This window comes from Aulostomus chinensis, chromosome 10, assembly GCF_037954235.1.
Source record: "Aulostomus chinensis isolate RoL2024-O1b breed Wild chromosome 10, RoL_Achi_v1.0, whole genome shotgun sequence".
NCBI classification, from domain to species: domain Eukaryota; kingdom Metazoa; phylum Chordata; class Actinopteri; order Syngnathiformes; family Aulostomidae; genus Aulostomus; species Aulostomus chinensis.
Window position 1 is genome coordinate 15,757,740 of NC_141329.1, and position 17,863 is coordinate 15,775,602.

The following is a 17,863-nucleotide window of genomic DNA, read 5'->3' on the forward strand; positions in this document are numbered from 1 at the left end:
TGTATGTTCCCCCGTCGGCTAATGGCGACGCAGCGTGCGATGCCCTGCTGTCTACAGTGAGCAGGTTACAAACACAGAGCCCCAACGCCCTGCTGCTCATCTCTGGAGACCTCAACCATGTCTCCCTGTCGTCCTCCCTACCCACCTTCACCCAATATGTCACCTGTTCAACCAGAGACAATAAAACACTGGACTTATTTTATGCCAACACCAAGGAGGCATATACACCCCACCCCCTCCCCCCTCTCGGACGAGCTGACCACAACCTGGTGTATCTCCAGCCTCTGTATGAACCTCTAGTACACAGGCAGCCAGCTGTGACCCGCATGGTCAGAAGATGGTCTTCAGAAGCTGAAGAGGTTCTACAGGTCTGCTTCGACTCGACCATGTGGGAGCTCTTTAGTGAGGTTCATGGGGAGGACATTTACTCTCTTACGGACACCATAACGGACTACATTAACTTCTGTGAGGAGAACACCGTTCCCACCAGGACTGTGTGGTGTTTCTCCAACAATAAGCCCTGGATTACTCCAGACATAAAGGCCCTCCTGAAGGAGAAGAAGAGGGCAATTATGTCAAGAAACAGAGAGGAGCGGAAGGCTGTGCAGATCCAGCAGAGGAGACGGATCAGAGAGGGGAAAAAGGCCTACAGGGTGAAGATGGAGGACCAGCTGCAGGCCAGTAACGTCACTGGTGTCTGGAGGGGCCTGAAAACCATTTCAGGCCACAAAAGTCCAAAGACGGTGAAGGCGGGGGACAAAGACTGGGCTGATGAACTTAACCGGTTCTTCAACCGGTTTGACCCGGCGTCGGCCCCTTCTCCCAACCTGCCCCCCCTGCAGCAGCCCCCACCACCGCCCCCCACTGTGGACCTCCCCTCCTCCCCTCCTACTCTCACGACCAGCTCCCAATTTCAAACGGCTGCCCTCTCAACCAACCAACACCCCACCCCCTCCTCCAACCCCCGGTCTGCCACCTCCTGCTGGCTCCTGCCTGTCTGTCACCACTGTGCAGGTGAGGAACCAGCTGAGGAAGATGAAGGTGAGGAAGGCAGCAGGTCCGGACAACATCAGTTCCCGGCTCCTCCGGACCTGCTCCGACCAGCTGTGTGACATCGTCCAGCACGTGTTCAACCTGAGCCTGAAGCTGGGCAGGGTCCCACAGCTATGGAAGAGTTCCTGCCTCATCCCCGTGCCCAAGACCCCCCACCCGAAGGAGCTCAACAGCTACAGGCCGGTGGCGCTGACGTCTCATCTGATGAAGACACTGGAGAGACTCGTCCTCGCCCACCTGCGACCGCTGGTGAGCTCCTCGTTGGACCCGCTGCAGTTTGCCTACCACCATCGGCGTGGAGGACGCCATCATCTACCTCCTCCACTCAGCACTGGAACACCTGGAGAAGGCTGGAAGCACTGTGAGGATCATGTTCTTTGATTTCTCCAGTGCCTTCAACACCATCCAGCCCATCCTGCTGGGGGACAAGCTGTAGCATTCTGGAGTGGACCACCACCTTACGAATTGGATTACGGACTACCTCACCAACCGACCACAGTATGTGAGGGCACAGGGCTGTGAGTCAGACATGCTTCTCTGCAGCACTGGGGCGCCGCAGGGGACTGTCCTGGCTCCGTTCCTGTTCACCCTTCACTTCACCTACAGCTCTCCATCCTGCCACCTCCAGGAGTTCTCTGATGACTCTGCGATCGTCGGCCTCATTACTGACGGAGATGATCGGGAGTACAGGGGACTGATGGAGGACTTCGTGGACTGGTGCCTGCAGAACCACCTCCAGATCAACCCGGGGAAGACTAAGGAGCTGGTTGTGGATTTCTGCAGGAAACAACATTCTCCACCTGCACCAGTGAACATCCAGGGTTCAAACATAGAGAGGGTCACCTCCTACAAGTACCTTGGTGTTCACCTGAACAATAAACTGGACTGGTCACACAACACGGACGCCCTGATCAGGAAGGGGCAGAGCCGGCTCTTCCTGCTCAGAAAACTGAGGTCTTTTGGAGTGCAGGGGTCACTCCTTAAGACCTTTTATGACTCTGTAGTGGCCTCAGCCATCCACTTTGGCATCGCCTGCTGGTCAGGCAGCATCTCAGCCCGGGACAGAGAGAGATTGGACCGGCTGGTCAGGAGGGCCAGCTCTGTCTTGGGCTACTCCCTGGACACTCTTGAGGAGGTGGGCAACAGGAGGATGCTGGCTAAGATCACAGCTATGATGGACAGACCCTCCCACCCCCTCCAGGCCACTCTGACAGAACTGAGCAGCTCCTTCAGCCAGAGACTGTTACACCCGCGCTGCAAGAAGGAGAGGTACCGCCGCTCATTCCTGCCCACTGCTGTCAGGCTGTTTGACAGTCACACCTGAACTCTGGACTCCATTAGGCCAGACATACCTTTTCACTACAGCTATATGAAGACTTCCATCAACTGCAAGATACAATTGTGAGCAACTGTAATAACTGCTTTTCAGTATACAGTGTTGCAGTACCACTGTACATAGACATACAGTATATTTGAGACTGTACATACTCCACTGCTGTACATACTTCTTCCTCTTTAACTTTTGTGTATTATTTTTATATATTACTTATTTTTGTACATTTGCACATACCTCATATTTATCTTCACATACTATTTATGTTAAATTCTCCTTGTTCTTGCTGCTGTAACGATGTAAATTTCCCCACTGTGGGACGATTAAAGGTTGATCTTATCTTATCTTATGAACTGAGTACAATAACGTCATCCTCTAAACCGTCCACCTGTCTTCTAGACCCCATCCCAACTAAGCTGCTTAAAGATTTTCTACCCCTCGTTAGCACCTCTCTCTTAGATATGATCAATGTGTCGCTGTTATCTGGTTATGTCTCACAGTCCTTTAAAGTAGCAGTAAATAAACCCCTTCTCAAAAAAACAACCCTGGATCCAGAAGTTTTTGCCAACTACAGACCAATATCAAAAATTCCGTTCATTTTCAAAATTCTGGAGAAAGCAGTTGCTAAACAACTCTGTGACTTTCTCCACAGCAACAGTCTATTAGAGGATTTCCAGTCAGGTTTCAGGGTTCATCATAGCACAGAGACAGCACTTGTCAAAGTTACCAATGGCCTCCTACTAGCATCAGATGAGGGACTCGTCTCTGTGCTGGTTTTAATAGATCTCAGTGAAGCTTTTGATAACATTGACCACCATATCCTTCGACAGAGACTGGAACATGTCATTGACATTAAAGGAACTGCACTAAATTGGTTTTTGTCATATTTACTAGGGCGATCTCAGTTCGTTCTGACTAATGATAACCCCTCTGAAACCACTACAGTAAGTTATGGTGTTCCACAAGGGTCTGTGCTTGGATCTGCCCTCTTCACCTATACCTGCTTCCTGTAGGTCACATTATTAGGAAACACTCGATTAATTTTCACTGCTATGCTGACGACACACAGCTGTACTTATCAATGCATCCACATGAAACAAATCAGCTGACTAACCTGGAGGCCTGTTTAAAGGACATAAAAACTTGGATGACCCAAAATTCCTTTTTATTAAACACTGAAACGACTGAAGTTATTGTGCTGGGCCCAAAACACCTTAGAGACACCCTATCTAATGAGATAGGTACCCTGGATGGCATTACCTTGGCCCCCAGCAATACCGTAAGGTACCTAGGAGTTCTCTTTGATCAGGAGCTGTCCTTTAACTTCCACATTAAGCCAATTTCAAAGACTGCTTTCTTTCATTTCCATAATATTGCTAAGATCAGACACAACCTGTCTCAGAAAGATGCAGAAAAACTAGTCCACGCTTTTGTCACTTCCAGGCTGGATTACTGCAATTCCCTCCTATCAGGCTGCACCAGTAAGTCCCTAAAGACTCTCCAGCTGGTCCAAAACGCCGCTGCCCGCATGTTGACAAGAACTAGTAGAAGAGACCATATTTCTCCTGTACTGGCTTCTCTGCATTGGCTCCCTGTCCAATTCAAAATAGAATTCAAAATTCTCCTTCTCACATACAAAGTCCTCAACAATCAGTCACCTTCATGTTTGACAGAACTCATAGTCCCTTATTACCCAGCAAGAACCCTTCACTCCCAGGTTGCAGAGTTACTTGTCCCTAGAGTTTCTAAAAGTAGAATGGGAGCCAGAGTCTTCAGTCCCTTCCCTTTCTCTCTCTCTCTTTATATCTGTCCCCCTCTGTCCTTCTGTATATCTGTCTTCCTCCATTATCTGTCTTTGTCTCTGCCCTGCTCTCCTGCTCTCTTTCCCCCCAACGGGTCAAAGTAGAAGGCTGTCCCCATTGAGCCTGGATCTGCTTGACGTTCCTGCCTGTTAAAAGGAAGGTTTTCATCGCCGCTGTTGCAGGATGTGCAGAATTTTTGGGTGTAAATTCTTTGAAGGCGTGTGGTACTAGACCTGCTCTACTTGTAAAGTGTCATCAGATAACTTTTGTTGTGATTCGGGGCTATACAAATAAAATTGACTTGACTTGACTTGACTTATGGGATGTGGCCAATACATTCAAATCGCTTAAAAGAGGAACAATGCATGTGTGAATGACCTACAAAGCTTCTGGCATTCCAAAAAGTTAGGAAATGCTATTCATCAGTCAAGTAAAAATCAATGAATAATAAATTTGTACATTGAACAATCTGATCCTGTATGCTGCAGGAGGGTCACTACAGACCTGAAAGCTGCAAACAGATCATTTATTTAGCAGGAATCCACCACAGGTTCTTGAGGGGAAGCCTCACATATATGATCTTTCATATTGTAATATTTTAATTGTGATCTTTAGCATGCTTGTGTAACCCAATGTGTGAAAACTCTGAGTTGCGGCTCTCCCTACGTTGGCATAGTTCATTACCTAACATTATGTCACTTAAATAGCAGGAAAAATAGAGGCACCATAGAGTTAAGGAAGCTTTCTTTGGTCAGTGGTGCAAATAGCTTGTGCTGCATCAAGATATGGACGTGCCAAGATTCCCACATGTAACAACATCATGCCCAAGCACTAAGATAGAGCTCTGTGGAGAGTGGCGTGTGTATCCCTGATGTGTTTCAACTGCTTGGATATTCAACACTGAAAAGCAGTGCAGCATAAGTGCAATATTGTTTATTAGTAGACAGAGTCATATTATTAGATCCATCCATCGTCATCTTCCGCTTATTCCTACACATTAAGGGTCGCGGGGGGGCTGGAGCCTATCCCAGCGTCAACGGGCGAGAGGCAGGGTACACCCTGCACAGGTCGCCGGTCCATCGCAGGGCCAACATACAGAGACGAACAACCATTCACACTCACATTCATACCTATGGTCAATTTAGAGAATCCAATCAGCCTAGTCCCCAATTGCATGTCTTTGGACTGTGGGAAGAAGCCGGAGTACCCGGAGAGAACCCACGCAGACACGGGGAGAACATGCAAACTCCACACAGAAAGATCCCGCGCCCGAGCCGGGACTGGAACCCGGAACCTTCTTGCTGTGAGGCCACAGTGCTAACCACTGCACCACCGTGCAGCCCCTATTATTAGATAATCGAATAATATTATTATATTATTATGTAGTATTTCACCACACTTTCAGTTGTTAATTTTAAGTTTTTGTCAGCATTCTCTTTTTCCTGTTCTTCATCCCTCAAAAGTTCTTGGAACAAAATTAGAAATTCTGCCTCTAAATATTTATGAATCCAGAGTGTGGAGCTCAAGTTTTACAAAGATGGAAGATGGGACATTGAAATACAGCATCACTATTCTATCAACAAACACCCAAAGTCAACACAAAACCTGCAGGTTCGAACATGAAAGGTAATGTTGACATCTTCCTCTGTGTAGTTATAATTTATTGACACAAAACCACAAGAAAATTCACAGGAAGCAGATGATCACATAATTAAAATGACAACAAACTGAGAAGACAACAAATTGAGAAGTTAACAGAATCTCATGAAACTACAAGTGAGATTACACTTAATCAGCACTGGAATTTTTCCTTCGTTCTCATTCTCTCGTCGCTGGACTTAAGAAATCTATCAGGATTTCTTCTGGCAGCAAAAATAGAAACATTAATACTACATCATATTTATATTGCTGTAACTTCTTTGTTTGTTGTTTAGATTCTGTTGTTTCAATGATCCACACTGTTGTTGCACCATACTGCATGGTGACAGGGCCAAAACATGTATCAATTTGCTGGCAATTGAAAATGTTAAAAGACACACCATATCTGTGATCATGTGTCGAGATGTGAATAAAATTAACCTTGGGCAAGTTGCACAACCTCAGAAAATACCAAAAAGATGATCTGAAATGTCCTTTAGCAGGACACTTTCACAACATACACAGTCAGTGAAAGACATTCAAATCAAAATGTCATGATGAAAAGAGTTGCCTTAACTGTGACACCATAAGAGTTGAAGAGGGCTAAATACAGACAAAACACTAAAGAATGGGAAAAATAGGGGGGATTATATGACCCAAAAGCAATGTGCAAATTAAGTATGAAATATATTCACATCACACAGAACTTGTTCAGCATACCAGCACTGATGGAGTGTAAAAAAAAAAGAAAAGAACTCAACACAGTTTCTTGTCACTGGGGCTGACAGAATGGATACAGAATCTATGTCAGAGTGAAATGAGGCACTCCTTTGCATGCAGAAGGGGTGTTACAAGACATCATTATTATGACTTATCTGTTTCTGTTCAACTAAGACTGATCTGTGTTTCTGTATTCTTTTTTCTCTCACATGATATGGCTACACTGGTCAGATTGCAAAGTTGGTTGAAAATTGCAAACAAATTGCAGTGTCGGTGATGGTTTACATCTATACTTTAGGAAGGAGGTTTTTAAACTGTGCTCTTTTCAACAGCGTATGCCATTCAAATAGTGTTGCCAGGTTAAGCTGCATATACTGTGACATGGAAAGTTGTTCTGTAGTATTATGTGGAATCTGATCAAAATATCTCACTAGAATCAATACAGGCTCAGTTTACCCAAAAGAACAACAAACAAAAAACATACATGACAAAAATATCTAGCCATGCAAACACTAGTTTTTTTTTTGTCAAGATTTAGGTATTTAGGCTCCACTGCAATCCAGTTACTGTAAATGTATGAGCATTGCTTACAGCATTGGAAAATACATTTAAAAAAAGATGAACAGCAAAGTTTCTGGAAATTGTCTAGAATTAATGTCAATGTTACAACTAATCCTGAGAACATGCAGTAAAATCTTTTCACGAGTTTTTTTTAAAGAAAGTAGTTCTCTTCAGTTCTCTCTGAAGTCTGTGTATTTGCAGAAAGTGTCAAAATACTGTGTCTTTTCATCATTTGAGGGAACCATTTAAAACAACAATCTCTTATAATGTATCACACTGCAATATAGACTGAAAACAGTGATTGACCCAGGTTTCATTTTGACAAACTTCAAGTCATGACCATGCATGTCGCTCTACCCCCTTTCAAGCAGACAGAGGAACATTTGTTTTTGTTAAAGAGCAGAAGTGCGGTGCTATTATTAACCAGTAGAGATTGAAGCTTCTTTGTCTGTGTGAAAGTATGGAGGAACAACCAACTCCATCACATTTCCAGGCGACGATATCTTCACTGCAGCTGAAGGTGTATGAAGAACAAGATAGAGTGTGTGTGTGTGTGTGTGTGTGTGTGTGTGTGTGTGTGTGTGTGTCGTGGCTTGGATGTAATGTAATATGATCAGTAATGTTGTGTTTAAAGGATGGGGGAGTCACAATCAAATGTAACATAAGGGGAACAAGAACATGAGGCAGCTGACTACTAGTGTCCAAGAGTGTCCGCCATCTAATCTAATAAAGAAACAGAGAGAGAGACAGAGGGAAGGGTCGGGGTAGGGGGTGCAGTAAAAAGTATGATGAGAAGACAGTGAGAAAGAGAGGGAGCTGCTCCAAATGAAGTTAAGTCCTACCAGAGAGGGAAGGGGGGGGGGGGGGAGGACTGGATATGGCAGGGGATGGCTGGGGGGTGGTCAGTGATAGTCAATGCTAAATCCATTAGGGCCTTGTGACACTCCTCCCACACACACACACACACACACACACACACACACACACACACACACACACACACACACACACACACACACACACACACACACACACACATCAAAGGAACTCTTGTTCACTTAAGGAGGGGGAAGAGAAAGAGAGAGCACTACCTCTTCCTAAACGAGTTAACCATTTGGATTGTCGGGGCCAACGGCATGTCTGTGACATACAAGCATGCACGCAGGCAGGAAGTTTTAAAGTAACGCAAGGTTTGTGCAGATATACCAGAACCAAGCGCACACATTCTCTTATAAACATAATATCCTAGTTGTGGTGAGCTAATCCATGACCAGATTTCAAAAAAGACTGCAATGCCATAGTAAGAACATCAGTGAAGTACACAACTATTTGCACCAGACGTGTATAATGGAATTTGTAATTTGTACCAGAAAACAACAAACAAGATCATTAGTGATGAACATTTTCTGAGTTTTATATGACCATACCATAGGAAGGGTGGTAACACCCACCAGTAGTTCCTTTGAGAGGTGCTGATCACTGAAAAAGTTAACTGAAAAATTTACAAGTATAGCACACTCTTGGCTCCATAGGCAATGTTTAATGTGAAAATTACGTTTTGGCAGTTAGGATTTCTTCAGATTTTACAGACCCCATGACATGTGGTGTTTATATAGGGCTGGGTCTTTATATGAGCATCCCAACATAGAATCCTACAGTAAATGACAAAAGACATAGTAGATGACAAAGATTTATGTGATTATGTTATGAGTTTCATGAGTTTCTCTTAATCCACTTCTTTAAAAAAAAACAACCTTCTAAATATTTTGCACAGTAATAATACGGGAAAATATTCTGGACTTTGTCTTGACATGGATACCTGTTAGTTTTCCAATTAATATATACTACATTTAGGTTTGTAGAAATGTAACAAGATATAGCAACTTTGTCTCGTGTACAGATGAGACTGCCGCTTCACCTCACTGTTTTAGAGATGTCTCCTCAAAAGCCCTTTTTAGATGCCCGTTAAACAGAGAACAGTTTCATTAAAGTAGGGATGGATATTAATTTTTTTTTACAGTAAGACAACCCCAGACAAAACACTGCAGTTTTACTGTATCACGGTATTGACAGGGGGGTGGGGGGGTCAGGCGTGACACATACAAGTAGTGAGCCGTCAGGACACTTTCTCTTGAGAAGCAGCTGATAACATGGTGTAAGTTTAATGGCAAATCCAATTTGGTTGGTTTTCATACCTACATTAGCATTCTTTGTGTATGTGTGTGTATTTTGTGTGTGTGTGTGTGTGTATATGCATTTGAGAAAGTGTATTTGTGTTATTCACTCTCCACTGACCTGTAGCAGAACCCACTATATCCCTCGAGGGGGATTCTGACATAGCATCTGCTAGTCTCTCTCTGAGGCCTTCGTCGCTGGCATCTGCTGAGCCAACGTTGTGCCGAGGCACACCAAAGCTCTCCGGCCAGCTACCACATACCTCCAGCAGGGTCACACCACGCCCATCAAAAGGTCCTTCAAAACAATAAAAAAAAACAAACACAAAACACAGATTTGATAATTATTCTTTGCAGTCGAAATAATGTCAACATGTTTTTCTGTGACAATCATCAAATGTTAACTCCCATACAACCACAGTCACCATTATATCTGCAATAGATCAACCTGCTTGGAGCATTTAAGCATGTAAATATGAGCCTCTAGCCTATATTTAGCCAGCATTTCATACAGAGCTAGCTAGATGTTGCTGGTGAAAGCATGGGTGCACACTTCATCCATCCACCCATTTTCTTATCCTGTTAAGGGTCATGGGGGGCTGGAGCCTATCCCAGCAGCCTTCAGGCAAGAGGAAGTGTACACCCTGGACAGGTCACCAGTCCATCACAGGGCCAATACATATAGACAGAAAACCATTCACACTCACAGCCACACCTGCAGACAATTTAGAGTTTCCAATTAGCTTAGTCCCCATTTGCATTTCTTTGGACTGTGGGAGGAAGCTGTAGTACCTGGGCAGGCAGGCACAGGGAGAACATGCAAACCCAACACAGAAAGATTCCATGCTAAAGCCGGGACTCGAACCCTGAACCTTCTTGCTGTGAGGCGACAGTGCTAACCACTGCACCACCGTGCTGCCCTGTGGAAACTCTGTTCTGTGAATTTTATTTATTAGTATAGTATTAGACATGCTTTTTGTGTTCAGTTTAACAGCATTTACACCATGATTCACCTTCTAATGTAGAGTATACTAGTTGTACATGCTGGAGTCCAACAGATCAGCTGCTTTTGAAGCAACTTGTAAGCACAACGCAATCTTCATGCCTGTCAAATCAAATCCACACAGACCTACACTGCACCTTAATCTTTTCTCCTTTCTGTCTGCAGTAATTTCTGCAATCAGAGAGATCTTGTGCTTTGGAGCCAGAGAGTCTGAAACCTGTGTCCTGTGAGTGTGTGCGTGACCAGCCAGGCAGGCAGTCAAGCATGCAGACACTAAAACAACTAGTTTATTCTGGCACTTTCATTTGACACTGGTCACTATGCCTAACTGCACTAAGAGGTGATAAAGTCTTATTAGACAGTGATGGTGGTGAAGTGCTCCTGTGACTCAACATATTAAAAACAAATACCCATTGAAACACAGTTTTGATCTACTCATTCATCATTCAGCTAATTGGCATTTCTCTGTAAATTAACACACACACACACACACACACACACACACACACACACACACAATAACAATATGAAGGCATCATTAAAGATTTATGAAAATTTAAAGAACTCATGGGTCACACATTTGAACCAAATCATCAAGGTACAACGTACTATGCACCAAAATATTATTGGAACAGAAGGGGTCAGTGTTGAAAGTTTTTTCTATAGTGAGTGTAACTACCATTCACTTCACTTGATAATGCAGTGCTTCTCCTTCACGTACCATGCAATGAATGAGATTATTGATGGAGACGTGCAATATTGTTTCATTCCTCCATAAGAGCTGCACAAAGTCCACAGATATTACCAAGCACTGAAACATACTGATGTAGCTGATAGTGCAAAATGTCCAATGTCACACGACCACAGAGAGCAGATGTTTTCAGCCTCCTGAGCCTATGTGCACAACCCAGCGCCATGAGGCCGAGTACTGTCATACTGATATGTGACATCATGATGACAGACGAAGAGCACAACAATGAGACAGTGGATCTCATCATACTATCCAGCGGCATTCATGTTGTCTTGGATGATCTGCAGCTGTATTTTATGTTCATGACATATGACCCTAGACCATAACTCGGCCAGCACCACGGGCCACTCTGCAGAAAACATTTTCATCAGTAGAGTGCTGGTAAACAGTACTGTGGAAATGAATTAGGATTCACCCAATTTCTGAAGCTTCATTTCTGAAACAGCTGTCTCTCATTGTAATTTTAAGATAAGACGTTCTGGGATATCTAATGGAAACTCACTGACTCACTCACTCACTTCCACTTATTCCTGTTAAGGGTCACCAGGGGGCTTGAGCCTATCCCAGCAGCTACAGGCGAGGGCCGCGGTACACCTTGGACAGGTCGCCAGTCCATCGCAGGGCCAACATATATAGACCAACAACCATTCACACTCACAGTCATACCTACGGTCAATCTGGAGTATCCAATCAGCCTAGTCCCCAACTGCATGTCTTTGAACGGTGGGAACCCGGAGAGAACCCATGCAGGCACAGGGAGAAAATGCAAACTCCACACAGAAAGATCGCGTGCCCGAGCCAGGACTCAAGCCCAGAACCTTCTTGCTGTGAGGCAACAGTGCTATCCAACTGCACCACTGTGCCGCCAAGGAGGGAAATATTTGCTCCAAATGTAAAACACGTGGACTGTATGTAGATTAAGATACAAATATGTAAATATAGGCAACTGGACAAAGGAAGCAGAAGGATGAAGTTAATCATATCCTGATAGCATTTGACCAACTGACATTTGTTTCACAAATTCCATCAATAGCTAATTTGCGGTATTATCATAGTCAGGTGAAATTCATGTAAGATCTTTACTACAAATGCCACATAGGGCTGAGCAGAAAGCACTTACATGATACCATTAAAGTTCACCCACACACAACTTTTTTTTTTAATTACATGGCCTGCTGGAGCAGAAAAATATAAGGCCCATTTTGTTCAGTGTCACTAAGCTGTCACGTCCAGCTATGAAATTCAATTCAGCCTTTACAAAGACTCTCTCACACATACACCAGTTATCCAATTAAATCAACCACCATGCAGGACATAATATCATCACATCACCTCTGAGGCAAAACACAGGGTTTTTGTTTGACACGCACACACACGCATGCACACACACGCACACACACATGCACACACACGCACACACACAAACACACGTTTGTGGCTGGCTAAAATGGAATGCCTGCTGGCACTAAAGGAGAATCCTTTGAAAAATCAATCCAATACACACACATAGACAAGCTGCTTCTCAAGTGCAGCAAAGTTATCAGGAAGCTGAAGCAGTGTGTGCAATGTGAGTTTGTGTTTGCAAGCTTTTGGAGGTCGATCATTGTTATCTCAGTCAGGAGCATGGAGGCCCATGCAGCCTCTCGCCACAGCATTAGCACCTGTCACTTTACTGTCCCTGTACTGAAATTGGCCAGGCACAATTCATAACTCTCTAACGCACTCGTACGCACACACACACACACACACACACACACACACACACACACACACACACACACACACACACACACACACACACACACACACACAGTAGTCTACAGCCTCAGTTATGTACTCAGTGATGCAGCGAGATCAAAGGTTTTCACTGTGGTGGCTTTTCTGGATGATAAGTCCTTGGCAGAAGTTTTAAAAGTAAGCTGATGATGATCTGTAGTTTTTCACCAGTATTAATGAAAACACTCAATTACTCAATGAAATAAGATGCATTTGGAGTGATATAGCGTTGCTGTTTGACAAGCTGGGAGCATTACAATTTGACATTGTGAGATGAAAACGAGTTGAAATTTATGGGTTTGACAATTTCATATACTTTCTGTCTGTAAATCTTTGGAGATGTGAGATATGATATGATATTGGCATTAAGGGGTGGAGGATTCAAAACACATGCCCCGGATTGTTGTTTTTCCCTCCATCATGTTAAAACCCAGTGGGATTAAAAGCCACTCTCCACCCAGCTGTTAGCCCCTGCACACTGACCCTACTTATCTTTGCAGCCAGTGCTACTTTCCTTAAAGATTTAATCCCACTGAGACTCGATGTGTGTGTCCCACTCTATCTCTGTATACCTTTATAACAAGGGCTTAGGATGGCAACGTTGCAATAACCATGTCACATGTGCACATCACAATCACCTCTCAACTTGCAACTCTACTTTATTGTTTATTGCTGTCTCTGGGTGCTTTTGATTGCATAATTTTCAATGATGTTTTAAGTTTAGAGATGAAGCGAATGCAACCAATGACATGGTATTCTTTTCAGTCTCAGCTGTAGTTTGTATTTAATTGTTAAGTCCTTCAGTGTTAATTAGCAAATGATAACGTGCTAAATTTAGGTGGTGTACATCAAAAGTACTAGACAGCATGTAATAATGGCACTATTATGATAGGCTTAGTGTTTAATGCCATCATCCAGACCCATCCTATAATAAAAGTCATTTGACAGTCATGTCAATCAAATGAAGTGACAATATACATTGTTTGATCAGATGTGGTCTATTGTATGGTGAGGCCATATGACCATGGTGAAGGAGGGAGGCGGATGATACACACCCAACAAGACCACTGTTTTGCATTTGCAAATAAAGACTGTTTTTGACTCTGGTTTAGACACAAAGGGCACTATTTAAGCATCGATTGAGTCAGGCAAGTTGGCAGATGGAGTTAAGTGTGTGCCATGCATTTGGGATGAGTTCAGCTTCATTTTTTCAGTGTGCAAACCATTGCGCATGGTAAAAAGAGGCAGTCATTAGACCCCTAATTATACATAGGCCTGGGAGGAGGTGGTTGCCAGTGTTCCACATTGTTGGGGATCAATAGGATCACATCAACTAGAACTTCATACATCATGTCATTGTCCTAAGACCAGCCTCTTCGTGGTCTATGGTAAAAGCGTTTTCTTGTGTTTCAAAATAGTTGTTCATTTTTTGATTCTGAGCATGTAACAATGGTAACCCAACACAGTTGTTTCAGTTACCCTAACCAAGTGTCTGTTGGTCTCAACTTCACCAGAACACAGTGGTTACACATTCAGATACCACTGTGGGTTAACTCTCATATGTGATTGCAGTAATTGTGTCATATGACTTGTGTCTGTTTAGGTATGAGGTCATGTTGTTTTAATATTTAGCATAATATTTCCTAGCACTGTATTGTCTGGACCTATGTTTTTTGGTAGTGCTTAAAACCATATTGCCTGGAGTTGTGTTTTATGTCAGTACACAATGAGTAGTACCAGCACCACTAATTATTCCCTTAACTTCAGATGGTCACTGCACAGTATGTGACACCAAATAAAGTGAGAGTGGTATTGTACATTGATCCCACTGGATTCATAATTGCCCATGCACCATGCTCAGGAAAACTAATATTTATCTAAATCTAGCTATCAAAGGGTTGCTGGTACGATCCTCACTTCTCCTGATGACCATGTCGGAGTAGGGCTAGGCAATTAATCGAATTGTAATTGTCATCGCAATATCAAAATGTGTGATTAACACATCGCAAAAGCCATGTGTCCACGATGAGAAGTTCATTTTCATATGCTGCGAAAATAACCCAATCACATGCCACGTTGTTAAATTAGCCGCGCGTTCGGCCCATGGCATTAATTGGTGGTGTGGTGTCAGCTACATACAGTGTGTGTGGTGATAGCCGACACTAGCAAGCTAGTGGAGCCGAGGGCAGGTGCGTTACGTGAATGATGGCTGAAGACGAAGACGCAGAGAAAATTAGCAAGTGCGAGGAAAATGAGGTGGACCTAGTAGCGAAAAAAATAGCTCCTCTCTCATTTGGAGCTATTTTGGGTTCAAATGAGATGACATCGTACAAGCCCAGGTATTGTGTAAAACGTGGGGCGGTCATGGCAACTACGTGGGGAAACACGACCAATCTTCATCAACACCTGAAACACCACCAAAAAGAACTGCACAAACAATTCAAAGACAGCCAAGGCGCAAAACAGCCAACAACACCGAGTCCACATAACGTCAAAGGATTGCAGCAACCGTCCATTTCCGTGACTTTAACAAACGCGACTCTGCAGCCACTAGTTTGCCCTCCAAGAGGCTCTTTAGCGCATCAGGGAATGTGCTTACATGTCAGCGCTCCTGCTTGAAACCTAACAAAGTGAACATGTTGGTGTTCCTGTATAAGAACTTGAAATAAGAGATGTGTTAAAGGAGTTTTGGGATGAATAAATTTACCTTTCGCTTGATTTAGTGGTTCTACATTACTCAAGTTTTCTCCATCATGGTACTGTAATTGCCACCTGTTTAGCAAGATGATGGCACTGGCAGGTCTTGATCTTTATAATGGGAGAAATGTTTAAATTGCCTGTTGCCATGTTTCATTTATTTTATTGATGTTTTCTACCAGATATCTTTTAGTTAGAGTCTTGGAAATTGTTTGAATTTGCCAAAAGTCAGGTTTGAGCCTTGTGCAATTGCAATATGCAGTATGTTAAAAATAAAAGCACCTGTTGGATACAAATAACTGTTCAATTTCTTTATTCAACAGGCATAGGCTATGAAATGTTTGTGGTCTTTCTTAGCTGTAAATATAAAAACAAAGGTATGCTTTAATGTACTGTAGCTAATATGTACCTTTTGATATTTCATTAAAAAAAAAATTATCGCAGGTCATCTAGTCATCGCAATATTGAACAGTGTAATCGCACATTGCATGTTTTCCTGATATCGCCCAGCCCTATGTCGGAGCATCCTTGAGCAAGATAATGAGCCCCTAATTGCTCCCAATGGCCAACAGACTGGCGACCCATCCAGGGTGTACCCCGCCTCTTGCCCAATGTCAGCTGGGATAGGCTCCAGCTGTGACCCTTAATGAATAAGCGGTATAGAAAACAGATGGCTGGATGGTAGCAAATGTGATTGCTGTGATTGTCATAGTACATACTGTATCTGAGTGTGCCACAGATAACCCTGGTAAGTCTGGCCATTATTGATTATGAAATGTAGGCATATTTTTCATGCCAGAATGTAGAGACCCAGGTGCACTCATCAGGAAGTATCCTCATGTCTAAGGGTTCTTCCAAAGAGAGCCTTTAGATGTTTTGAGCTATTTTTAAAATGTCTAAGTAGTACATACACAATTGTATTTGTATTTGGCTCTGTTTAGTGGTGCAATTATTAATGAGAGACGGAGTTAAAATCAGTTTTGCTGAGTTATGACAGTCAAAAATATAAAACTGCACATAAATTGTATCTATATTGTATCACAAATGAATGCAAACAGTTTTTGTATTGCATTGTGGACCATATCACTCGGTGCTTAACAAAACATGTCTAAGATGGATAGACAGCTTTAACTTGATTGCATAGTGAAGGCAGATGCCTCAAAAACATGACCATTCAAATATAAATGAGTTGTGTGCTGAAACATTGTCAGATGTATCTAGTCATTTCTGCATGACCACATCAAAATTCAACCCAAAATTCAATTATGCTATTCTTTCCCCAAAACACACAACCATGTTTGAGCCTTTGTAATATTTTGCCAAGTTCTCTATATTTTAAAAATGAGATAAAAAAGCAACCTCAAAATTCAATGCTGCTCTCTTCTGAAACTTGTCTGTATTTATAACTAACATTGATTAATAACTTTGCATGCAACACTATTTCTTTTTAAATCTCTGACCTTATTGCGATAGAGCTGATAAACATTGCTTTTACTTATGTGTTATATTGGATTTGAATTGAACAACACCACATTTGTCAAAAAACATTTCATTTGACAACATTGTCATGAGGATTTGTGTGCCACGTGGCTGTCCTGCTTCAACAGTGGCTCCAAAATGTCCTATGCAAGAGAATAAAAGACAGTCATGGTTTAATAGTTGCAAGACTGTCAAAAGAACCCTCTTTGACCCTCTTTTACTGTCTTAGAGTTACAACCAAAGATATTGGCATGTTAATGCATCTTATATCTGAGATGTCTTTAACAGGCTTTGGCCGTGCGCTACATTTTCCATGAAATCACTGATATGTTGTATGATGGTCTCAATGATGACATTGTATCCACAGGTACTATGTCTCTCATTGTATGTGTACCTTTTGTATTTCTGTGCTACTTTTTGTAGACGGGTGGTTTGACCACTACAACCTCACACTTGAGTCATGTCCTCACTTGCATGATCTAAAACATAACAAAAAAACAAAGACAAAGGACAGAAGATGAACTCCCCTTTGCTGGTGGGTACATTTATGAGGCTGCATGCCAGTGTTTCTGGGTAACATGTGCAGATAAGACACAGATGCGTGGTTGGCACTAATTCAATTAGGTTTTAGTGCGAGGGAGCTGATTGAGCTAATTCCTTTATTATGGTGCTGTAATATGTAATGGTGTATATGTGTCAGAGGCGAGTTGCAGTACTGGGATGTCAAGAACATAGTTCTTGCCTAATCAAACCTCCAGAGTCAAATGTGATCCTAAAAAGCTTTGAAACAAATGCTATATTTTTGAGCTTGTAATGTTCTGATTTGCTGAGTCAAACAGATTCTGTTACTTGAACTCTTTGTCATTTTACATTTGA

The 17,863-nt window shown here is 42.8% G+C and overlaps 1 protein-coding gene across 2 annotated transcripts in view; it reads right to left on the reverse strand.

Annotated features, from left to right (window-relative positions):
* The window catches only part of bcas3 (BCAS3 microtubule associated cell migration factor), a 408,395-nt gene that overhangs the window by 52,045 nt on the left and 338,487 nt on the right, over positions 1–17,863 (reverse strand). For both annotated transcript variants that reach the window (XM_086216159.1, XM_086216158.1), the window contains one exon: positions 9,403–9,579. In XM_086216159.1, the coding sequence (XP_086072285.1) occupies positions 9,403–9,579 (177 nt within the window). The remainder of the gene's footprint in view (positions 1–9,402; positions 9,580–17,863) is intronic.